General features: G+C 45.7%; 1 protein-coding gene across 3 annotated transcripts in view; it reads left to right on the top strand.

Moving 5' to 3' along the window:
* Positions 1-868: 868 nt before the first annotated feature.
* Positions 869-25,007, top strand: part of SEPTIN11 (septin 11) — a 50,156-nt gene continuing 26,017 nt past the window's right edge. For all 3 annotated transcript variants that reach the window (XM_042870942.1, XM_042870944.1, XM_042870943.1), the window contains exons 1-2: positions 869-903; positions 21,958-22,072. In XM_042870942.1, the coding sequence (XP_042726876.1) occupies positions 877-903; positions 21,958-22,072 (142 nt within the window). In that variant the 5' untranslated portion in view covers positions 869-876. The remainder of the gene's footprint in view (positions 904-21,957; positions 22,073-25,007) is intronic.

Here is a 25,007-nt window from a genome sequence, read left to right as displayed (position 1 = left end):
TTTTTGAGGGTTCTGAGCTGAGTGGGTCTTTTGGTTCTTGAGGGGATGTTGGTGTAAGCTATGAGTAGTACCAGTCACAAAATGGGGGTACAAAGAAAAAACGAGCTCACCGTTCAGTATTGTAGCTTTCTGTTGTGAAAGAAGACATTTTCTTTAGCAAGCCATACACCTGTGGTTGATTTCAACCAGGAGGAAAGTTAACCTCTGCTCTGTGTTCACCTGTGTATTCCCCTGCAATCTTAACGAATTAGCCACAGCTGGCATGCACAATTGGGAAGGCACTGACACGCTATCGCTTCAAAATGGTGCAAGAGAGCTTGGAAAAATGCAGACAGTCCCCGTAGGGTCTCTGGAATGAAAGATCACAATTCCTTTTGCATGAGGACAGATTTGTTCACAGCAGTGAACTTTTAAGAATGAGGAACGCATTCTTTTAAGAACGAGGAATGTGGGGAACTACAGTAGCTGAGATCTAGGCAGAGTGCAGCGTGTTTCCTTGTCCTGCCGGGTTTTGTTCCCTGCTCTTTCAGGGCGAGCTGCCATACCCAGGGAGGTCTGTAAGCAGGCACTGGGGAGGGAACCTGGCCGCAGCATCTTTGCCAGCGGTGACGGCACCTGGGCTCAATTAAGGGCTGTAACGCCCTTCACGTGTGCAGGGAATCAGCCTGTGGAACATTCTGGGGTTTGATCCCTATGCTCGAAGCCCTGTTTCCTCGTGCAGAAAGCACGCAGCACCCAGACATCGCCTTGCCGCCAGCCCCACGGGCTCCCCCCGGCCGAGGCGGGGCGGGGAGGGGCCGAGGCGGGGCGGGAGCGGGCCCGCCCCGCCGGGTGGCCATGTTGCAGCCCCAGCAGCAGGCGGCGGGGAGTGCGGCGATGGCTGTGGCTGTGGGCAGAGCGGCGGTGGGTGCGGGCGCGGGGAGCTGTGGGGGGAGCGGGCTGAGTTGCGAGGGTGTGCGGGGGGACGCGTTGCGCAGCCCGAGCGCTCCTGGATTGCCGGGCGGTGGGTTGGTGGCTGCCGTTCGTTCGTTCATTCGTTCGTTTTATTGATTTTCATCCGTGCTCAGAGAGACAAAAGGGTTCGCTTTTGTAGGGTGAAGGGAAGAAAATAATCGGCACAAAAACTCATACGGTCTGATGGGAGAAAAAAGCGCTCCGCTTAGCAGAAGCGCGAGTGGAGCTCCGCCGCGCCCCGCTGGAGGGAGAGATGCGCTCCTGTGCGCTGTCGGCCGGCGGAGGGAGAGAAGGAGGGGGCTCGGCCCACCCGCCTGCAACTTTCTCAGTGCCTGCGAGTGGAGCAGATGGGGTTGAGGGCTGGAATGCGGCCCCTCGTGCCGCGTGTGGGATGCGAGTGGGGTGGGGTGAGGTGAGGAGGTCTCCTTTCAGATTTGTTTCTGGACCTGCCAGACCGTTGCTGTTCTTGGTGTTCTTACTGTGTTCGTTTCTCCTTCGTCTGTTCAATCTCTGCTCACCCTCTTGTGCTTTTGGTGGGCCGTGGTCCCCGGCAACCCAAAACAGCATTCCCTGCAGTCTGCATGGTGGTTTCACTGCATGCATCCTGGCTGCAGAAAGTGTCTGTCAGCGTGAGAGTCTTGTGTGTGGGGGTGTGTGTGTGGCAAGGGGGCTGAACGGCTTCTTCACAAGCAGCTTCTGGGTGGACCATGCGTCATAAAATCGTTAAGGTTAGAAAAGGCCTCTAACATCATCTAGTCCAACCATCAACCCATCCCCACTATGCCCACTATGCCCACTAACCACATCCCTCAGTACTGTGTTTCTTGAACACCTCTATTCTCTAGAGTTGGTGCTTTTAGAGGTGTTTTTCCCTGGGGGAACAGGAGATGAAGGAAGGTGGGCTGATGTTTGGTAGGTGCTGGAAGATTATCTCATATCTCTTCTTATCTAATCTGTTCTGTTGCCTCTTTGCATGCTGCTGTGTTGTTAGGGAGGTGGTAGGGAGGCTGGGGAAATAATTACGTAGTGAAGCTGATGGGCATTTGCCTTTTCAAGCTCTTAATGAGTGTAACTTATAAGAGCACAGAGCAGTACCCTTTGCTGGGGACAAGGTTGAAAGAAGGGGGAACGAAAGGAAAAAAGAATGGATCAAGAAGTGACTTGGTTTGATTTCTTAAAACTGAGATAACATTCCTGAGTCATAATCTTTCCCATTCTGATGGGGTACAACATTATGTTAATTGTAAAAGCATGCATAAAAAATAACTTCTTTGAGCTGCTCTGAAGTGTCTGTGCTTAATTGTAGCTAAATAGGGTGTGTTTTGGTGGGATGGGTGGCTTTCATTTCAGGGCCCCAATCTCACAGATGTGAATGCACATGTATATCATACTGCCTGTAATTTCGTTGACTAGATGCTGATCTCAGTATGTGCATGTAAAGGTGTGCATAAGCAGAACTTCTGCAGGATTGGTGCCAGGAGCTGCCTGGCACCTTACTGCTGATGAAAGCCATGTATATGCTTGAACATTCATCTGAGTGGCAGTGTGCATATGATCATCTGCTCTGGCTCTGTCGGAGGTTAGCCACTTGTATCCCCTTAGATAGAGGACCGTCCTTCCCTTGGGCTAATTCTAAGCATCTTGACCAGTTCTGGATGGTATCTCAGCAGTTCAAAGTGTGGAAGACGGCTCTGGCTTCCCTCCCCTATTCTTTATTTGTTTATTCTAAACGTTTACAGAATTGTAGCCTGGGCTGGCTGAAGGAGCAACACTAACGTAAACATACATGTACTGTTACCTCCACCTCTTGCAAGTCAAACAAAGTGATGGCAGATGAAACTAGGATGCAAATTTTATGGAGGGGCCATGGAGGATTTTATCCAAGAGAAAAGAAACAGCACAGCGCACTCCTCAATCTGTTTTGAAAATTCTTTATAATGAGAGATTGCCAGTCTCCATGGAGGGGAGGGAATGAAAAAGGAAAAGGTACAGGGGAGCTGATGAAGCTGAAGAATTGGTGGATTTTGGCTTTTGCTGTGGGGCAGTGTATTCAGAAAGCCACTTCTATGTGTGCTGCAGGATGGAGCAGAGCCACCAGGCCCCCCTGTTTTTTGATGGTGAAATGAGGAACAAAAACAGTGATCTTCATCTTCAGGGATGTTTTGTGCTTGTCTAAAGGTCCTTGCTGATGAAGGTGGGTCTGAGAGATGCTGGGGATGAGATAGGCTGTGGGTGGAGATCACGAAACAACCTTCTCTTGGTAAGGCATTGGAAGAGGCTGCTTGGAGAAGCAGTGGAGTCATTGTCCTTGGGGGTGTTCAAAAATCGTGTGGATGTGACATTTGGGCACATGCTTTAGTGGGCATGGTGATGGATTAATGGTTGGACTAGATGATTTTGGTGGCCTTTTCCAACCTTAATGATTCTATGACTGTGTTGCTGAGATCATGAGGAATTGGTTTCAGTGTCTGAGTAATGCTCTGAAATAATACATATTGATTAAGCAGCATGCATCTGACAAGTGAAATACTTACTCATCACTGAGGCTTCGTGCCCCCTTCCCATACTCCCAGCTTCCAGGAAAGATGAATGACAGTCCTGGCTGCCCACTCCAAGGCTGTTTGAGGCTGTGCCTTCGGTGTACTGCCTCTTCTCTGAAGGTTGCACTGAGCATAGGCACAAAGCTGTGTGGCAGCTGGTGGCTCTCCTTGCAGGAGAGATGCAGAAGGGGACAGGGTCTTATCCTGGTTTCTGTCTTGTCTGGCCTCACTGGCTTGGTTTGGCTCCAAGCTCCCATCCCTGTAAGCTGCAGTACCTCTTGCAGGAGTACACAGCAAAGCAATTTCATCTCAGAGCCGTTGGGTATGACCAGGTGATTTAAAATAAACAAATGCTGCAACAGTTCTTCAAGCTTTTTTTAGTACAGTTTCCAGCTCTCTGAACAGCTCTCCAGCCTGCTGTACAAAGTGATGCGTGATAATGGCTCAGACAAACACCACAGTGCTGTTGGCATTCAGTGCTAACGTTGGTTAAGAGTGCTCCTGATCAGAAACAGGAAACCAAATGCAGGGTCTTAGCAAAGGGCAGTAATGCTAACAAAAAAAATTGCTCAGAATGTCCCTTCCTTTTCCCAGTAAATACTGTTATTGCTGCTTCACTAGCACAGTTGTGCTGCACTCTGTGATTGATAAGGAGTCCCAGAGATAGCTCGGGTCTTATTTAAAAGCAAAGGATGCTCTTGACTCTGGAGTGACTGGGTGACCTTAGGAGTTGCACCAAATGCTCCTGAAATTCTGGAGGAGCTGAATCTTTTCCTTGTAGGTTTAGGTTTTTGTGTTCTTTAGTGTTGTCCCATGTAAGGCAATGGCAAAAAGCTGACTGCTGTTAAGTTTTTGTATAAGTTTATATGTATAAAACTTATTTCTCTCTGCTTGTAGCTTCTTTAGATCTTCTGTGTTATCGAAGTGAATCTTCTGTTACTGCTCCTGCAACCAGGGTTTATTTTTGGACGGTATCTAGCTGTTTAAAATAGCTTAATGAAATTCTGTGACAGCAGGTAATTTCTTTACCAGATCAGGTCATGAATACTGGGTAAAAGCTGATAGGGAAAGGCTTGTTAGGTTGTTTTGATTTTGCCACAGATGTTGCCTTCTTTGCCAGTGGCTCCTGAGAGCTGATTCCTATGAAAACAGTAGCTGAAAAAAAGGATTGTTTCTGGAGATCTGCATACATCTCATCTGTTTCACTCAGGAATTATCATAACCTCTTCCACATGATGGGTGTGGAAGAGCAGAAGCAATGTTTTGACTCCTGAGGGAAATCTGTTAGTGATCTTCAGGACTCACCTGTTTGGATCTGAAGGTGTTCTGCAGTCTGTGGGCGGTGTGCTGGGAGGTTATCTGAGTGCAGCATGAAGCTGGTTACCCTTTGTGAGCAAGAGAGGCCACTCACTGCCAGATGCACGTTAACTGCACCAAGTGTGTTAGTTGCTTTTCTTGAGTACTTGTGCATGGTTTGAATGAAGCTGATGGCAGGCTGGTGGTTGTGAAATGGGGGAGGTTGAGTTGACAAACAGCTTGCTTGGCTTGCTCGGTGACAGTGCAAGCTGTATTTTCTCCTTTTGCTGGAGTGCACAGCGAATTATTCCCAGCAAGGTACAGGAGCATAGGCGGCACTGGAGATAGAACTACAAATCTGCTTTTGTGCTTTCAGGTAGAGTTTACCAACAGCCAAATCTCTGCATTTTGAGGCATGCAAATCACTTCCTTTCAACTATGGTGAAGACCTATCAGCCCAGGGCTGATTCAGTCTGCTTATCATTAATGTTTGTTCTTGGCATGTGTCTGTAATAATGTGCATTACCCCCCAGTCCTTTAGAGCAGAGGAAACATTCAGAATTGTGTATAAGTGTCCTAGGTTGTTCTTTTCTTGCTTCTGCATATGACTAAAGATTTCTGTTCTCCATTGTCTCTTCTTGTGTTAATCAGTAGAATCAGGTCTCTGACATATCTGTGAAGTGAGCTTACTTAGAAACAACCTCACTTGAAATGGTGTCAAGACAAATTTTTCAGAAATTGCTGATAAGTGACTGGAAACAGTTTTTATTACCAACTTCTTTGGCTAAAAGGTGAGGTGGTCATGCTGTGAGCAGGTATAGTGCAAGTTGTAAGCACCAGTGGTGACTGGGGCTTGAAATAGCTGCCTGAAACTGAACAGACACACAGTCCTCAAATCTTTATGTCAATACCTCAAAAGGACTGAAGATTTTGCCAGATTCTCTGGAGGCCTGTTACAGTGGTAAATCACACCACATAGCCACTGCATCTATAGATTTCTTCTTTCTCTGGACTTATTTCAAGTCCAGGTTAAGCAGTAGTAGGTCTCATTGTGCACTGATCAGTCCCATGGATCCAAGCTCTAAGATCTGTGTGTGTGCATGCATGCAGGCAAAGGGTGCACGCACTTAAAACAGGGTGGCTTCTAGATCCCGTGTCAGCAACTCTTTCTCTAAAACTCTCCATAGCTGTGGCCAAGAAAGTCTGCTTGCTGTTGTTATATGTATCTATTGCTTCTTATGATAATACTTTGTTGGCTTATGGAGTCCAAGATGAAGACTTCTAATACTTCTGAAAATGGTTTCTTTTGTTTGCTGTCTATTGTGTGCAGTATCCAAGCCAAGAAAAATTCTCTGTGCTTTAAAGGAATACTTCTCTGTCACCAAACACCTTTTATCTCTGAAAATGCCAGCTTAATCTCATTCTGTTTCATCTGTCTCATTAATATTGAATACACGATACTTTAATGTGGCAGTTGAGGCAATGTGGGGAATTTCAGCTAATATCTGACAACAGCAAGCTGAGATTTAATGACATTTGTATGTGATCTGCTATACATAAAGTAGTTGGCATTTTCTAGAAGCATTTGACCTATTTTATGCCCCTTGCCCTCTCAGATCTGCTTTCAGAGGTTGGTTAGTCTTGAGGATCTGAGCTGTCACCTTGCTTACGGGGAGATGTGTTCCCAATGGGTGTTGAGGCTTGTGTGTTGGGATCATGAGAAGGATCCATTGCTGTGGACCCATTTTAGAAGCAATAACATGAAACACAAGGCAGTTTGGATGCAGCCACCCTTCATGGCTTTGAATGAGCTCTTGCAGAGCGATGCTGTTTTTCTTATAGGCTTAATAGCTGTTCAAATCTGGTTTGGTTTTCTGGTGAAAAGGGGGTTTGGTCACTGTGGCACAAGTTCTCAGTATCCATTGGAGGTGGCAAGTGGCACTGTGTTGGGGAACTGAATTACACTTGGGAAAACTTGCATACAAATCTGAGCTTTGGCCAGTGGCCAGCTCTTCAACAAAGCAGCCATAAACCCTTCCTGATGCTCTGAGCTGCAAGGAAATAAGACTGAAAGTTGGGACTAAACTTCCTGAAGTATGCTGCTTTCTGGGTTGTGCTGCTGGTAGTCACTGGGACAAAAAAAGAACAACTCAGTTTGTTTCTGCTATGTGATTGCCAAGAAGCAGTGGTGAAAGGGGAGCTCAGGTCCTGTGTTTCCAGGTAGCTGAGTGTCCATCCTGCTGGAAATTGTTTTGGCTGTTCTGCCTTTAGAGTTATGCAGTAATTCATTATTAGATTCTTGATTACAAGAGCCACTGGGCGCACTAGGAATTAGTGCTGTGGCTGATGAGCTGCAAGTGTTTTGGCCCCCTTTTGCTGAGACTTGGGCAAGAAACTTCAGTTTGCTATGCCCTTGTTTTTTCCACATGTAAGGCAGATGATAATTCCTCTCCTTGCATTTCTTTTATTTTAAGCATGTATCTGTAATGAATGGATTAGTAGCATAGCCATAGTTAGCTTCATAAAGATAGCACCAAATGTAGTGAGATCTTGTGGCATGGAAGCATTTCCAGACTAAACGTTTTCTTAATTGAAAACTCTTTCAAGAAAACTACCATTAAAATAAGCAATATGCAAGTTGATGTTTTTGCAGGGATTTAACAAGTAATTTCAGTAAGGAAGAGGGGTTTAAAAGTGAGCAGCATGAGTAACTCTGCCGACCTCATTTCTGTGGGCTTATGTAAATGCAGCTGAGGGCAATTTTTACATAAAACACTTCTAAAACATGGTGTGTTTGTCTGGTACAGGCTAGAAACATTTAAAACATCAAAGCTAGAGGTGTTATGGTTTTGTTGCTTAAACAACACTATTATTTGAAATTGTAGCCTTGTGTGTGACTACTGTCTGTTAAATAGCACAGCCATGTTTCCCCCGGGTCTTGGCCTTGCCAGGAATGTTGCTCAGAAGAGCAATTTTTCCATGGGATGTGCTTGGTTTTGATGTAACCTAAGGAAAGCAATATTTTTCTTTTGTAGCCTAACCAGGCAAGCTGATGATTTCTTCAAGTAAAATGAGCCAGAAAGCTGGAAGTATAAATCCAGATGTGCAAGCTGTCACAGAGCTTACATGCAAAGAAGGGAAGCATAGTGTTCACACAGGCTAAAGAGCAGTTTGTTTCCAAAATGAAATAGCTGGTTTATTCTCATGTAAAATATGTAGTAAGAAGTCATGGAATCACAGAATGGCTTGGGTTGGAAGGGACCTTAATGCCCCTTCACTTTCAACTTCCTGCTGTGTACAGGGCTGCCCCCTACTGATGATTCTGCCCAGGGCCCCATCCAACCCAGCTTTGAGCACCTCCAGGGATGGGGCGTCTGCAGCTTCTCTGGGCAGTTGTGCAGTGCTTCACCACAGTCTGAGTGAACAATCTCCACCTAACATCTAACCCAAATCTTTTGTCCTTTAGTTTAAAAACGCTTCACTTTGTCCTACTGCTACCAGGCAGTACTCAGCTACTCAGTTTCCCTCCTGTTTATAAGTGCTCTTTAAAGTCCCAAGAGGAGAGTGTGCGGGTGCTGTCCCGTTCCAAGTTAGCCTTGGTGAATGATATTTTCCTGTACTGTGTGCTGAAGTGTGTTGAATTTTGAAAGCTGCTCAGGATGGGGAACGTCCTATCTTTGGTTTCAGTGCCTTATACAGGAGAGCTATGGCTTAGCATCCCAGGTGCAGTGGTGCTGGGTGGCTAGAAGGGGCAGAGTTTAGAATCAGAGTCAATTGAGTTGGAAAGAACTCTTTAAAGTCATCTGGTCTAACTCCCCTGCAATGAACAGGGACTTACAGCTACATCGGGTCACCCTGTCCAGCCTGACTGTGAGTGCCCCCAGGGGTGGGGCATTCACACATCTCTGAGCAACCTGTGCCAGCACTTCAGCATCTTCACTGTAAAAAGAAGAAGAAGAAGGGGGAGAAAAAAAAAAAAAAGGCAACCCCCCCAGCTAAAAACAACTCACCTTTTTTCTTCCATCCAGTCTTTATCTTCCCTCTTCTAGTTTGAAACCCCCCTGTTGGGTTGGATGGTCTGCTCCTGGCTTCCAAGCCAGTAGGATGGCTAGAGAAGTCTGCTTTTGGGACCTAGACTCCAGTTTATGCCTTTTGGGGCTGTTGGGCAGCCTGAAGTGTGAGCAACTCATATAAAGCTTGATGCGGCTGCATGTGTTACTGCTGTGAGTGGTGTGGAGGAGGCTGCTGTATCTCCAGCCTGTGCGGAATTTACAAGCTGTGTACTGCAGTGGTTCACTTGCTTTGGTGTATCTCATTAAATAACTCAAGGCAAGGGCAAAAGTATGTGCTACGCATGAGAATTGTGGCTCAGTTTTGGAATAAGCAGGTCTCCAGCACTTGGAGTTGTAGAATGTGTCAGAGCAGGGCACTCCTTCATGTGAACCAAGATTGCCACGTCCTCTACGGGGAATGCTCACTTTCCTGGAGCAAGCTGTGTTTGCCTTGGGTTACATTTGTCTTCCCAAATCCTCAGGTTTGGCTCCATGAGGTTGTGACTGGATTTACCTGCTCTGGCAGGTCTTTAAATCAGGGAGATGAAGCATGGGGCGGTGGAGCTGGCTTGCTCTGCTGCATCCCTGCTCATCTGTCACAGTCATGCTCTGCTGTTCTCTGGTATGTGCTGGCATGGTTGGCCAAGCTCAGTAGTTCACTGCTTTGCTTACCTGACATGCCCTATTTCTTGTGCCAGTGTAAAAAGGGAACTGAGATCCAGCATGGAAATCAAATCTAGAATGGGCAGCCTGGGACCAGCATGTCCACTCTGAGATGAAAGAGGCTGAGCTCTATTTGAGTTGTGTGTGTATGCAAAGCTACAGCATAAAATTACCACAGGAGATGCAAGGTAAAGGCAAGTCCTTATTACTGACATTTGGAGCAACAGCCTTACAAAATACTTAATTTTTCTTTTCTAAAAGCTCTCCTTAAGCAATGTATTTCAGCAAGGTGCATTAGAATACTTATCTGATTTTGTAGGGTTACAAGACTCTGAATTCTGGCAGGTATGTATTTTGCTTGGCTGTCTGGGAAAGGGTCTGGGCAGCTGGACAGAATTTCTGGTGTTTTCTTTGGGATATATCGAGGAAAAATATCACAAGCATGGGTTAATTCTAATGCTGGTTGCAAGCAGTGACATGGATTGCTGCAGCACAAGTCCTGACAGGAGGGCAAGAGTTAAAAGTAAGCCTAAGTCTGTCCACTTGCTTTCTATTCAAGCACAAACATAACAGAGATGGAGAGTCTGAACTGAATGTGGTGTCCAGCCTTAATTTGTGATGAGTTGGATTTGATGATCCTTGTGGGTCCCCTTCCAACTCAGGATATTCTGTAATATGCAGAGGTGGGTGCTGGCCTTGGTTTAACCTGTCACTGTAGATCCACAGGCAGTTGATGGCCATTGCTGAAGCCTGCGTGTGGAATAATTTATGACATTATTTCAGCGAGCACGTGGGTGAATGCCAGCAGTTCTCAAAACTCTGCCAATGCTCTTATGAGCTGTGGGGCTGCTGCAGGAAAAACAGCACTAGATTAGTGCAGAGCAATGCTTGGAAGCGTCGCGCTTAGTTCCGAAGGACTGTCCCATCCCTTCTGTGCAGCAGCTCTGGGCTCTAGGCAGGATGCTGTGCAGGGAGAGCAGCAAGTAGGCATGTGTTAATTGGGAGTGTTATTCAGGCATCAGGCAAGGTATGGGGGAAGCAGCACAGGAAGAGACTCCTAGCTACAGGGTTTTCCCGAGCAGCCTTTGCTATCTCTCTGCTGACTGGGAGGACAATACCACCATTTGCAAGTACTTGGACTGTGTGGGTAAGTGCTGCAGCACTTTATCTCGCAGCCTTGAAGCATTCTGGTACCTCTGCAGGGCTGTTGGCCATGAGCTTGGTGCTGGGTGTCTTTTTGGGGGCTGAAGTGCTGAAACTTCAGCCCCGCTTAAGATGCAGCTACTAACCACCAGTGCTTGCCTGCAGCTCTTAGGCCTCCTGCTTTTAATTACTGTTGTGACACTGCCAGCAAGGTGGGATGGCCAAAGCTCCAGCTCACTGAGGCAATGGGGAGCTACAGTACGCAGGCAGGAAGCCTCTGGCAAGGCACAGGGCAGGGGCAGTACCTGCCTCTCTCTAATTGTTGTTTGTTCCCTGTTCATCCAGTGCTTGTATATGGGAATCTACCAAGCAGAAACTCATCAAAGGTTACCTAGAGCTGGCACCCAGCAGTCTTGCAACTCACCCTGCAGCTATTGCCTTCGGGGGAATGAGCAGCTCAGACTGCTGGCCCTGCCTTGGGAGCTACGGGGCTCTGTGTGCCGGCACAGGTGTCAGTGACTGGCCTGAGTGCACTGTCCTCTGGTTAAAAACTCCACGTTCCCATAAAATGTCATGTATTAGATAAGCATCGGCCCTAATGCACAGTCTCCTTGTGCTTCTGAACAGCACTGATAACTGAATTCCTGCAGGCTGGGGTCCACTTCCTAGTGGATAGGATGAAGTACACAGTGACGTTCTGGGGCTTTCACTTGTGATCTCACTTATCAGTGGGCAATGGCACCAAAGCTCTGACATACTCTGTCAGATTTTAGCCTTGATGAGCCTGCTGCCAAGTTAGGGATGTGCATCATTTTATCAGGATTGGTAGAATAGTCCTGGAAAACCATTCAGAACACAGCTGTATGGTTTTTTTTTTTTTAATATTCTTCCTCATGTAATAAACTTGATGGGACATCAAGCCCTTTAAAGTTGCTAGTAAAATTTGGATCAAGGTCTTAGAATTATTATAAATGGGAACATGATTTTATGGATCCAGGGCATCTAACTACAGTCTGGATTTAGACATTAATGGAAGTTTGTTTGTAGAAATACTGTTAATATTTTCCTTTAGGAGTTTTTGTTCTTTACATGCAGTTGCTCGAAGTAATACCCAGTGTTACAAAAGAAAAATATTTTTCTCTTGCTTATTTCCTCATGCTTGGCATTTATACACCATTCCCAATGGATTCTTTTATTCGAGGATGCTGATTTGGAGTGTTGGGGTGTATATGTGGCTTCCTTGAGGGCAAAAGTTAAAACAGTTGCCCTAAAATAAAAGAAGGCAAGAAAAAGGTTAAGAAAAATGAAGATTCAGGGATAGACAACATCTGAAACTACTTGCATGAATACTTCCTCCCCTTAAAATCTGGACTGCTTCTTAAAAACTTGCTGTAGGTACTCAGCAGAGCTGCTGAGCTTGAGATGCATGCAAGTGCATTGCAGGCTGTAAAATATGAGGCTACTGGGCCAAACCCAACCTCAGTGATTGTTCATGCCTATCAGATCTGGTGCAGCAATGCTACAGTATCAAGCTTTGTACTTGCAGCACCTGAGCCTCCTGAGGACTCTGCCTTGCCAGGGAGCTGAGAGAGGCCTTGGGCAAGTAGCTACTCAGGCTGAGAGGCTTTGCTCTCTCCTTGCATCTGCAACCTTGAATTTGTTGGCTGATGCTGGTCATTGTCCTTGCTTCTGCTCTGTGAGCAGGTCCCTGACCTGTGGTGGTCTGGGGGCAGAGCCCAATAGTAGAATTCAGAAGAGAAATAGTGTGATTTGGTGCAACACCTGAACCTCCAAAGCTTGCTAGGACAAGATTTCAGGGGAGAGACTGCAGCCCTTGGAGTTTGATCCCTGTGCGTGAACTCTGTCCTGGTTCTGGTAGGTACAAATGCAGGAACATCTTCACTGGGAGAGAAGCCAGCCATTGAAATGGCCCTGTGCCAGCCTTGTCCCCCTTCTGCGTCCATCTTGCTTGCTCTGAACTGCCACTATTTCCAGATAATGGGGAAGGAAGAAAAGGCTAACTCTGCAGGCTGGTGTTTTACTGAGAAAGATGCATGTGGGAAATGTGGGCAGATTTTTCACAGGGAATGATTTATGCCAATTCTGCATCTGGTTTTATTTGTGTTATTAGGATTAAGCTAATAAATGTGCTTGAAGTTGTAGATTATGGGAAATTGTTATTTGTCAGCACTGTATTGCCAAGAAGATACCCCTGGTCTATGTATGAGTATGCAATTGCTTGCTCTAGCCAGCCCTAGGGAGCCTGGATACAGGAATGCTGTTGCAGAAGAGAACAGTGGTTTCATAATGATGTACCACCACTGAAGGACCCCATTCATCTGTTTGTGCTTCAGAGGTATGCTGTTAGATTTATTTATTTATTTATTTATTTATTTATTTTTAAGCATCAGCTTGTCAACAGTTTTTTTTGCATCCAAACCTGTGTATGTATACTCTTGGAGACTGCAGGCTGGAATGGAGGGTGATGTGGGCTCTGTTTTGAGCCTGGCTGCTTAAAAATGTGATGTCTTAGTGGAAAGCCTGGCAGCAAGTTTGAGCTCTGGCAAGGAAGGGGGAGAGGAGAGAGAGAGAGAGCAGGGGAGAAGGATAAAGGTCACGAGCTTTAGCCAAGGCCCTAACTTGTGTTAGTCAATGGAACCAAACCTTTCAGTCATTGCCAGATCTGTTTTCAGCACTCAAGCCAGGTGGGTGTGTAGCCACAGCTCTAAAATGATAGGTTTGTCTGAGCTCATGCATTTTTCTGAGAAGTTATGGCCTGGACTTCCTCCAGTCTCAGGTAGGCTTCATTATTTCAGTTGCACAGTAGTTGTTCCTGTCTGACTACTGGCAAAGGAACAGGAAAATGAAGGCAAATCATGTGGCTGTTTATCCCGAATGCTGTGAAGTTATCTGCTTTTCCAGGTCTTTTCTCCAGGATCTTTTTTTACCTCCAAGACATCTCGTACAAAGATGAGGATGTTGTTTTCACTCCATGTTATGGGATTGTAGCTTTCAGAAGTGAAATTCTGTGGCTGCCCTAAAACATGGCTTTTCCTGCTGAGAAATATCTTGCTTACTTATAAGCTGCATTAGGGAATTGCCGTCAAGTAATTAAGGAAATCATCACGGGCTGTTTATAAGAAGGTGAGGTGATTACAGGAATTGAAGCTGCTGGTATGACCTGAGCTTGGTCTGATGGAAAAGCTTGCACAGTCCTGCAATTGCTGAAAGCTACAAGCTCAGGTACAGGTATGAGCAATGCAAATACTGCATGCCCTTGCTGAAGGGGCGTCCAGCAGTCTCAGGGCTGTGCCAGCAACGTGCCTTGAGCCCCCTGCTTCTTGCCAGCTCCAGTGCTGGAGAAGAAGTGCTCACATGGCACTGGGCTTGATGCATCTTAGAGCTGTGGTGTGGCCTCATTGCTTTCATAATGTATTCCCAGTTGCATGAATTGAACTACTTATTTAATTCTGCCTCAGTCAAAGAGGTGTTTGGAAAATAGGTCCTTGTAAAAGAAACTTGTGTGTCAAACTTAATGCTGGTATCATTGCCTGTAAGTGGGGAGGATCCATATTCTCAGGCTGGTCTCCTGCAGAAAACGCCATTCTGACTTTAGGGTGTCTGCCTGAGCCTCCCTTGCAGGGCACTTGAGGGTGGTGTGGAAAAGAGAGAAGACAGCGTAGCTGTTAGTCTTCTCTGAGAAAGGTGTGAGATTTCTATAAAAACAATGCTGCTACTTTCCTAATCCCTTTAGAGGGGATCAGCAGAAATGCTCAACTCCAGAAGAGAGGTTAACTGTGCTTGGTAGGAGGCTTGTGAGGCCTGGGCTGCAGTGGGGGCTTGCTGTTTGAAGTTGCAATCAGCTAAAATGCAAAGAGAGAGCTTTTTTTCCCCTCTTTATTGGGGACTAAGGAGAGGGTGCATGAAAGAGATGGGCCAGAGCAGGGCTCTTTGTGTATACAGGAACTGGTGCGGCTCTCTGGGATAGAAGGCTTCTCTCTACCACAAGCTCAGGACTGGAGCTTGAGAAGCTCATCCTTGGATTCCTTGTGACTGGAGAGTTAATCCTCTCCTCTGGTGCTATGAGTGTTTGTTTAGCCTGCTCTCTTACAATGCATTTGTGGAGTTCAAAAAGTTGGAGTATATGTTGGGCAATTGCCGGTGTCCTGTCCAGGGATTCTTTATGACTTGGAGTATCCCCAGCGTTGCAGCAGTCATCAAATGCCTCTGTGGTCCTCCCTCTTTGCAAGTGATGAATGTGGAGATGACTGTGGGAACGTTCCTGTCTGCAACCCACGTGTGAGAAAAATGTTTTGTCTTGTGCTTCCCAGCAAGCCCAGAAATGTAAATTCTGGGGCTGTCTATCAGTGCAGCCAGACACAAGGAGAAGAAAAGGCCTGGTGTAAAGTGGCCTTGCAGTCCCACCTCCTCCTCGTGAGATTAGCGTTATGGCTGTGCCACAGGCCTGGGCCAGATCTACTTTCCTCTGAAAGATCTTTAAAAAAATGTTAATTGAATGAAGATAAAACACAGCCTTCTGAGGCAGCCACGGAAATTTGGAATTAATGAGGTAGAGGGAAGGAAGTGCTTCAGCCAAAATGAGGAATTGCTCCTTGAAGCATGTCCTACTTATGAAAATCTTTCCCTGTTTAAAGACAGGAAAGCCAAGACATGCTGAAGTCAAGCAGGAAAAATTGTTTCTGTTGAGAGCTTTAAGAGCAATGTTTCAAACCTGTCAGCTAAATAGTTCAATTCCTCTACATGCAGATCCGGATCAACTTAACTTCATTTTTTTTTCTGCTGAAAAAAGCAAATTGTATGCTAAGGTGAACAGCATTATCTGTGACCCTCTATATTCCCTGATTGCTGACCTCTGTTTAGTGATTCTTTTTAAAGACTTATGCAATGCCCTCTAATAGCTTCCTGGGCCATAAAGGGCAATGCATATTCTCATTTTGCTATTTTAAAGCAGGTATAAAGGCCATGCCTTCACACCCTGAAGTTGCCTTCCTCTTGGTTTGAATGAACAACTTCAAATCTGGTTTTGCTGCTTGGTTGTCATATTGATTACTTGATCAGTAATGTTCAAGTACGCGCGTTGCCAGTGAGTATAAAAATACAAAGTCATCCAAAGCTGAGGTGTTTTATTTTATTTATTTATTTATTTAAATTGTGCATCTTTAGTGGCACTGTGCCTGTGGGATATGGTCTTAAGAAGAGCTGGTCAAAGCCAGCTCTTTCAATTCAGTCCTGGTAGGCAAATGAGTCCTTTTAAAAAGTCTCTGCTTCATTTAGGTCCTCCAGTAGCTGCAAACCCAGTACAAGTTGTTGATGCGCCAATGTGAATTTACGGAGCTGAATGATTACTTATTTTGAAGTTGAGACCCATTCATACTCGTGTTGGGGTACCTGTGCTATGAAGAAATCATATGGTATGCATGTATGTCAGCAATGTCCTAGGACTTTGGTGTGAGAATTACTGTGATAGATTTAAATTATTTAGTCCAGGATTAAGAGAACTAATAAATATGCAGTCTGGAGCCTTGATACACTCTGCTCTGTGGGCTGTGCTTGGTAATTGTGTCTCAGCAGAGAGCTGTAGCACTGCTTTTTGGTGCCTACACACAGGGCAGTGCTGTGCTGTCCCTCTGCCTCCAACCAAGTTGGTGAGGCACAGCATTAATGCGAATCCTGCTGATAGATCCCAGAGCTCATTAATTATCCTGAGCATGATATAGGGCACTTCTCAGTTCTGGAGCCTGCTAAATGGGAGCTGACAAAACATGCCCCAGATGTGCAGTTGCAGTATTGCAGGGCAGAAAACATGGGATTAAGGGGTGGTAAGCAAGCCTGCACCACCTGAGAAGGAGAACTGCTGCTTTGTGTGTGGAGTGGCCATTAATTTGATTCAGGTATTGGAACAGTGCTGCTTTGTTACAGGTTTATAAGAAAGTCCCATGGGCTGCCTTTCTTTCTGAAAGGCTCTGTGTTTTGCTCCAATGATGTTCATGCAGCTAGCAAGGCCAGGGTTTGGAGAAGCCTGGAGAATTTTGGAAGAAAACATGGCAATGGGCTCCGAGGCTGCACTGCCAGGTTTACACCCTCTGTGCTCTGCTGTGCCTGGGATTGTGTCCCAACAAACTCCCTGTTAGTGGGCCCCGTGTGAGTCCTGCTGGGATCGTGGGTCATACTTCTGTGTGTCGTGCCTCGTATTGTGCTGTGCCTCTAGCTGTTAGCAAAGGGTACATCCACTTATTCAACAGCCTGTGATGCAGCTGTTTCAGTGCTATTTTAAGTGCATGGCAGTGGAATACAGGAAGAAATGGCTGTTATTTTCTTCCTCTCTGCTGTCTTGCTGGACTCCATCTGTGATGATGTGGGATTCTGTAGCTAAAGGGGTGTGGGGAGGTTGGGGGAGGGGGGAAGAAAACTTAGCTAATACCTACATAGCATCTTTCCTCTGCATGTGCTGCCTCAAAAGACAAAGTGTGGGGAAATGAGAATAAATTAGGAGTAGTTTTGGGAATGAGTGAGTGGGGTCTCAGCCTGAGGAGAATGGCAGTGACTGTAACATTTAATTTGTCAGGTTGATGTAGACAGTGAGAAAGGCTGTTAGCTGCATGTTGTCCTCCTGTCAGGAGTGCTGGGCTGGGGGAGTTGAGAGCATCTGGTTCTCATTGGGCACTGCCTTTACTTGGTCTTCATTCTTGTTTGTGACATTATGTCTTCCCCCTCCCTTCCTCCTTCCTTTCCTTCCTCAATCCTTTTTTTTTTTTTTTTTTTCTTCCAGTGAGTTTACAAGTCTTGCTGGAATGCACATATGGTCCTTATCATCCCCAAAGTCCAGCTTTTTTTCCCTCCTGGTTAGCAATTTGTGACATCAGGGGCTGCTAGAGGCATTAGTCACTTTTACTCCAAATAGAAAAGTTAGTGGTTTTTGGAAACGTATGGAGGAAAATGTCTTTTATGTCAGCCCTTGGCTCAAATGCAGCCGTTACTGCTCTGAGTCTGTGCTGACCTTTAGCCAAACATTTTGCCTGGAAGATAAATGTTCTTTCCTACTCCCTGCAGCCACTTTGGAATTGTTGGATTTCGCTGACTTCCCTCTTCCCAGAGGAATGTGGCTGTATCCTTTTACCTATCCTCGTGCTGTGCTGTGCCAATGGAAGCTGCTCTGTTGGCCACAGGCACTTGGTGCTGGGCCTGGGGAAGCCAGACTCTTCTGCTACCCTGATTTTCAAGGATTAAAAGGATGTAACGGCATGTTCAGGGTGAGCCTTGGTGTTCCCCATGTCCTCTCTAGTTATCGAGCTATTTCTGGGCAAAAGTCAGGGAGCTATGGCAGCACTGTGAGCACTGGCCATCCGTCTTGCCTCCCTCTGATGGATCTTCATGGTTTACTTGGCGTAATAATCCACAGAACGAGTGGATGTCTTCTGCAGTGGTCTGCTCCTTATGCAAGGAAAAAAGACCTCCCAGCCTCCAGTAGCTTGCATACATCTGCCCCAGCTGGCAGCCAGGCGTGGAGACAGGAACTCCCCCTCTTAGGCTGGTGACACTGATGGTTATCCTGCCTAAAACAACAACAGGCCTTCCTTTCGTGATTAATGGACTGATTTCCATGGTCTGCGTTCTTGCACCATGAATGTGCTATGGCGGGGGGAGAGTTGTTTCCTTTTGTTTTCCACAATGTTATGTGTGAGTTTCCTCATCTAAGAATTAAGGGCTCAGTCGTCACTTCAGCCCGTGCAAGGAAAGAAGGGGAGGTCACAAGCAACTCCAACAGTGAGCTTGACTTTGGTGCAGACTTGGGAATGCTTTATATCCTATTGGCTTTAACATGGGGAAAGGGTCTGATAGATCTGCCTTGTCCCTAGTGCTCTTTGCTTCTGTGCTACTACTGCTTGCTCAGCTAGTCTGTTGAGGTCCCTGGCTTCGGATGCAACTGAGATTACTTAAAGTGCCGGAACCTGTGCCTGGTAACAGGGCAAAAATGTGGCTGGCCTGTGCTGCTGACAACAACAAAAGCTTTCAGAATTTCTCAAAGGTTCCTCTGAAGTCGTGTGGCCTCCAATAACTAAACACTCGCTTCATATTTGTGGTCTAGCTCCATGTTTTGCATACCAGAATTTTTCCCCTCTTGAATTGGAGGCTCATTTTTGTTTTCTTTAACTCTTGGGAGGCCATGTGAAGCTGACCCCCAGATGCCAGAAGCAGTGGGACAGGAGGGGACGAGGGGGATATTTTTCTGGCAGAATTGAAGCAGAAGGGGCTCAGCCAGAAGGCTGTCGGGGCTGAGGGAACAGCTGCTGTGGTTCGGGGCTGAGTGAGGAGACCAGGGCAGTAACTACAGATTTCTTTCTGGTCTCATGCTCTGCAAGTCTCTGGGAGAGATACTTCTTTCTGCATCTCAGCTTGCTGACCAGGCACCTTCTCAAGCATAAGGAAGTACTCTGCTTTGCACTGCACCTCCAGAAGTGGCCCTCTTCTAATCCTGCAGCCCACCTTCTCCCTAGCTGCAGGCATGCTGTTGCTGTCTCCAGTGAGAAAAAATAGGTTTATTTCCCTTTATTCCTGTTAGCTCTGCCAAGCCACAGCGGCTTAGAAGGAATGAGCCACTTCTATCCTTGCACACGCCTCGTCAGCCAAATTGTTTTACAGAGCTTCACTGAATTACATCCAGACAAGCCCAGAGCATCCGTTACGGCACTGCTTGACCTATAAAGCCGTTACCACCAGGAGCCATGTGTGAAGAAAACCAGATCCAGTGCAGAGTTAGCAGGGCTCTGAGCCCACAGTCTTTCTTGTCATTCTGCAAGGAACGTCTATTTTTCCTTACAGCTAAGGGTGTTGGGAGATGGGGTACAGGCAATTCATCTCTTCAGAACATCTGCAATATGATCGCTGATCCAAGAAATATTAACTGTTAAATGAGCTGTAGGTCACGCTGCAGAGAAAAGTGCTCAGTATCTGTCCCAATAAACAAGCATTTATTTATTGTGCTATAGCTTTTGTAGGGCTGGCATATGGTTTTAGATGTTCTAAAATTCCTTTCTGATCACATAGATAGTATACGAAGAGGGAGGGAAGATTTTTTTGCCCTGTAAAGTGGGAGTCTGTAGAAAAAGGGCTTTGTCCTAAGAAAGTTTCAACCTAAAAACTGCTTTTAGGATATCTTAAAGTCTCCTGGCTTCTGACACTGTCCAGACGTTCACCCAAGTCTGTCTGTGTCTGTGGTGCTCTCTGTGGAGGTCTGCAGAGCAGTGGTTTTCCCCAGGCTGATCCTGTTCATGCCTTCAGAGATTGCAGGCTGGGGGGGATTATTCTTGTAGAGCTTGCAAGAGATCGGTGCTTCCGCATTCAATGGTGTGTCTGGGCATTATCACTAAGGCACCATCAGGACCCCACTGTGGGCTGAGGGGCAGCGGAAGGGTTGGTTTGATCCAGGAGTGTGTTTAGATGCAGTGTGGAGGAAAGAGAGGTCTTGTGCTGAGTTATGTGAATCTCCAAAGGGAAAAATGAGGAATTCCCTTGGTGGGCAGAGTGATGGTCTGCCTTTCTCCTCTGAGTGGAATGCCCTTCCTGTGGCAGGTGGAGTACATTGGGCCCCAGAGTACTGCTCACCTGCCTTCACGTGTACATCTTGGGCCCTGGGCTCAACTCTGGGCAAAATATCCTTTGCTTATGGCAGCCTTCCTCTTCTTATTGACTGTAGGCACCCAGTTGGCAGCGGGGTGACTCACTTGAGAACGCAGCCTGCTGCCTCTCCTTGATGGCTGTCACAGCAACTCACAGCCTGAGCATGGTGACCATCTGATTTAACGTCTTGTTGTTTTTTAAACACTTCTTTCTTGCCAGACTGAATGCATGAATCACTTGCCTGTTCTGCTAATTATATGCTGAGCAGCCATACTTTTTGCTCTCCAGTAGAGGTTTGTTTCCACACTGGTACCTCTGAGCTCGTGTGCCACTCAGGCTTCCTCTTCTTTCAGGTCTTGCTGAACCTCTAGAGGCCTGGGGGCTGCTGGGCAGCTGTATGAGCTCAGCCCAGTGTGTTCAGGCTAATTGGTGGTGGCAAAAGCAAAAAGGTGATTGCAGAAGTGGTTTTGGCCATGGGAAGATTCGTGCTGATAACTGCAAACAATAAAAAGTGCTAATTGTGATACAAAGGTGAAAATGTTCAGCCTCTGCCATGAGAGAGGAGAGAGATTAATTCAGCCCAGCAGTCTCAAATTGTCCAGCATGTTCCATGGAGTATGTAATAGGGGTATTGTGTTAAGCAGGGCTGCATCTGTGTCAGTGGGCTGCTGGGGTCCCCCTGAGCACTTGCAAGTTGCTGAGCTCTCCTTGCAGTGAACAAATCCTCCTTTCTGTATCCCTACTACTCAGTGAAGTGTGTGCTGCTATTTGGAGACCACTGCAGGGACATGGAGATGTGGGCTTCTTTCATCTCTGCCCACACCTTGGGCTCCTGGCATTTTCCTGAGGGTTTTGCTGTTCCAGGCAGATAACAGACTACAGTTTTGCCTCCTGTTATGTGGCGCAGGTTGTAGAAAAAAATACCCAGTATTGAAAATGCAGATACTGGTTTTGTTGATGTTTGCTGCTTGCAGGAAAAAAAAAACGCAATCAAAAAACCATGTAGCAAAAATAACTGACACAGATGCAGGAGATGAGTCTAACTCCCATTCCTGCTGAGTAACTGATGATGAGGCAGTACTTGCTTTCCCAAAATATATCAGGGAAAGAGATACCAGTACTGTGCGGAGGGGTGTTTCACACCCACCAGTTTCTGCAGAGCCTATGAGTCACGGGCACCCAATGCTTTCTGGGATCTGCCCCAAACTCCCTTCACTTAACCATAAACCCAAGCCCACTGGTGTTTTAAAAATACTTGTGTTACAAATGTTTAATTTAACCCATTCATAGCATGCCTAAATCCCAGGGTCTCCTACCAACAAGCTTTTCCAGAAAATCACTGTTGTGGGTCAGTAAAAGAGATGATGTTGGTAACAAGATGCTCAAGCCTCAGAAACAGTATTTGGGCGTTGGCAGTTGGCTACACCCAGTTCATCAGTCACAGGCATGGAAAAGCAGTCTTGAAAGTGCTTGTATGCCTTAGTGTTGGGGACAGTTAGCTCTGGAACCCCACAGTGGAGAGCTGGGTACAAGTGCAGAGAGCTCATATGGTTAGACAAACCTGAGATGAAACTGTTGTCTCCTGAAAACTTCTGAGTCACCCTGATGTGTGTTGGATGTGACCTGCTACTCAGCCTCCCTGTTACATGTCTTTCTTCTTGCCCTTACAGAATGATGACCTTAGGAACCTGTCCCTGTCTGGCCATGTGGGCTTTGACAGCCTCCCTGATCAGCTGGTTAACAAGTCAACGTCACAGGGCTTCTGCTTCAACATCCTCTGTGTGGGTAAGTTGTTTCACATTATGGGTTCTATGCAAGTCCACAAGTTAGCATCTTATCCAAAGGGTAAGATCTGAGCCACTATTGACTTTATTGGCAGGGAAGTGACAGCTTATTTCTAGAGCTGCTCTAGGCTAGGAACTAGTATTCCACTTCTCCTTTTTCCTTTCTGTCCCTTGATTTGAAATTTTTGAATTCAAAGGTGTTCAAGGTGTTGATGGTCCTGGGGTCCTGCTTTTCCCAAAGGCTGCCGTAAGAAAAATAAGTTGATTTGGGAATTGAATGAATATTTGGAAGAATGTTAATGTAATTTAAATTTAGGCACAGAGGCTGCTGCTCAGTGAATGGCATTTCTTTTCTTCCAGGCTTTGCTTGCCTACCTTGTTATATTCTTAGTTTTTCCAGTTGGAAACGATGTTGTTTTTAGACTCTAAATGATGTATCAAGTACAAAGTCTGCCACCTATTCTCTGCTGCATTTAATCTGGGTGCTGCGAGTTGGTTCTGTAGCCTGAGTTACTGTGTAATTTTACCCAAATTTTTCAGAGGTGCAATATGGGGAGGTGCCAGATTCTTTTGAATATGGAGAGGTGCTGACTGTCTCTATACTTTATAGCTATTATACAGAGAGAAATCCATTGCTCAGCCCTAGGGAGCTGTGTGCTAAAACATTACTGACCTAGCGGTGGACACCTTCAGGATATCTCCTGTGATTGAGGTTTATGAATACTTAAAAATGCTGTCTTTTACTGTTAGATTCACAAAGCAGTCCACAGACAACATCTTTTCATCCACTGTTTACTTAAGGCTTAAGGAGGGCATATTGTCCCTTCTAATAGGGGGGATCCAGAGAGGTTGTGTATGTTGCCCAGAGAGGCTGTGGGTGCCCCATCCCTGGAGGGTTTCAAGACCAGGTTGGATGGGACCCTGGGCAGCCTGATACTTAATCTAGCAATTGGCAAACCTGCCTGGGTAGGTGTTTGGAATGTGATGATCCTTGAGGTCCCTTCCAACTCAAGCCATTGTATGATTTTGTGTTTCTAATAAGTTAATTAACTAGGAATAAACCACAGCCCTCTGTGATGTTCTGTGGCAAGATGAGACTTTGTCTGCAGAGCAGGATAAGCCATCTGAAAAAATCTGGCAAATGAACTCATTTCCTCTTCATAGCTTTGTGCAGTGAAGAAGGAGATAAGAGTAGTATACTTGTTTGTGCTCAGGCTATCAGCCATCACATGGCTCTTCTAGCAGCATGAAACCATTTAAAATTCAGCAGGGAATATCTAGATTAGCAGGCAGCTCTTTGATCAAAATGGCATAAATTAATTGCCTTTTTCTCTTGCAGTAAATATTCCTCTCTTAGCATGACTTGATACATTTCCATTAGCAGCAATTTGCTCCAATTCTTCTCTTATAAAATGTGCTGATCAACCATTTTTAGCTCCAGATTAAAATTTCACACAAGTTCCTGCAGTTGTCCAAAGAGGAGAAACTTTCTCCTTAAAACAAAACTTTTCAAATTGTGTTTTCAGAAAGGACACCATCGACTTTGACATAGTAATGTGAAGCTTTTAGTTGCAGTGTGCATGACTGAAATGCTGCAATGCTGATCGAGCAGAGCATTCAGCAGTGCTGCTTTCATATCAGGAGCTCACTATAATGCATAGCTGCTGACTGTTTCTGTGGACACAAATACCGCATGGTTTGCTGAGGTCTTCGAAGTGGGGCTTCTGCACATTTTGAGTGAGAGGTCCTAGAAGAGTGCAGACAGCCCAGAGAGATGCTTGGGGGCCATCCCAGATGCAGGCTCTCTTCTCTCCCTTTATTTTCTGCATTGGTGAATCAATCACTTCAATTTAAGATTTTTCAGGGCAGTGGGGAATCTTGTTCACAAGCGAGTAGTTTGCTTAAATGCTAACTGTAGTGCAACAATGAACGTGGTTCGGATTTCTTCAGAAGAGATGCAGCTTGGCATTTCTGTCACTTCTGTTATTAAAAAATATGTGGAGAGGAAATTTTACTGAAAACTTGGCTTGTTTGTGGTATGACCTTGAGATACTTCCTCAGCCCACCCCCTGCTCACAGCATGGGCAGCAGTAGCAGTTGGAGAGGGTAACACTAAGCAAACACTTCTGACTTAAAAATGGGATTTAGGCTAATGCTTTCATCAGTGTTACTAATTGCACCGAGGCAGTTTTAAAAGTTGGTATTTATGTAGTATGCTATTTCAGATGTTATTATTTTTTATTTTTTAAATTTTATGTACTTCTCTTAAGTCTTCGTTACCCAAATTGCATTTTTGTTTTTTGTAGTTCTCTTGAAAAACAAATAGAAATGATTTTGGGAGGAAAAAAAAAAAAGGCATAAAACCACACAGAATTGGATGCCTCCTTGAGAATCAAGCTTAGAGTTGAGAGAAGTTACAGTTTGCTTCTGTAAAAAAACAAAACAAAAAAAAAAAAAAAAAAAACCAGCAGAATGAGGACTTGACCAACAGTGTTACAAAGAGAATTAAGTATTTCTCAAGTAAGAATGCTTCATGCTGTCCCTTGCAAGATGTGCAGGATGGGATTCTTTGTGCTGTCAAGCAGGAGTGCGCCTAAAGCTCTGGTCAGGTCATAACAATGTAAAAACGACGAGTAACAGCTGAACTCCACCGAGAGCAAATGCTTCCTTGGGAAAGGAATGACTATCTGTCTTACCCGCCATGCCAGTGTAGCAAGTCCAGTAACTGACTTCTGGTAGCAGCAGGCATTTGCTGGAAGGACTCCTCTTCCTTTTTTATGCCAAGAGCCTCGCTCAGCAAATGTCTAAGTGACTGTTCTTAAAACGGTCTCTTTTTTTCCTTTTGCTGTTTCTAGCTCAGCCTGGCTCTCTACCTGCAGGTGATAGTTTTTAGCTCAGAAGGCATTTGGTTTATCTTATGTCTGTCAGAGCAGCAG

Source organism: Lagopus leucura, unplaced genomic scaffold (genome assembly GCF_019238085.1).
Source record: "Lagopus leucura isolate 7727_CA_CO unplaced genomic scaffold, USGS_WTPT01 Super-Scaffold_100004, whole genome shotgun sequence".
Classification (NCBI taxonomy): domain Eukaryota; kingdom Metazoa; phylum Chordata; class Aves; order Galliformes; family Phasianidae; genus Lagopus; species Lagopus leucura.
Note: the sequence above shows the minus strand (reverse complement) of the source record. Positions and strands in the feature narration are given on the sequence as shown.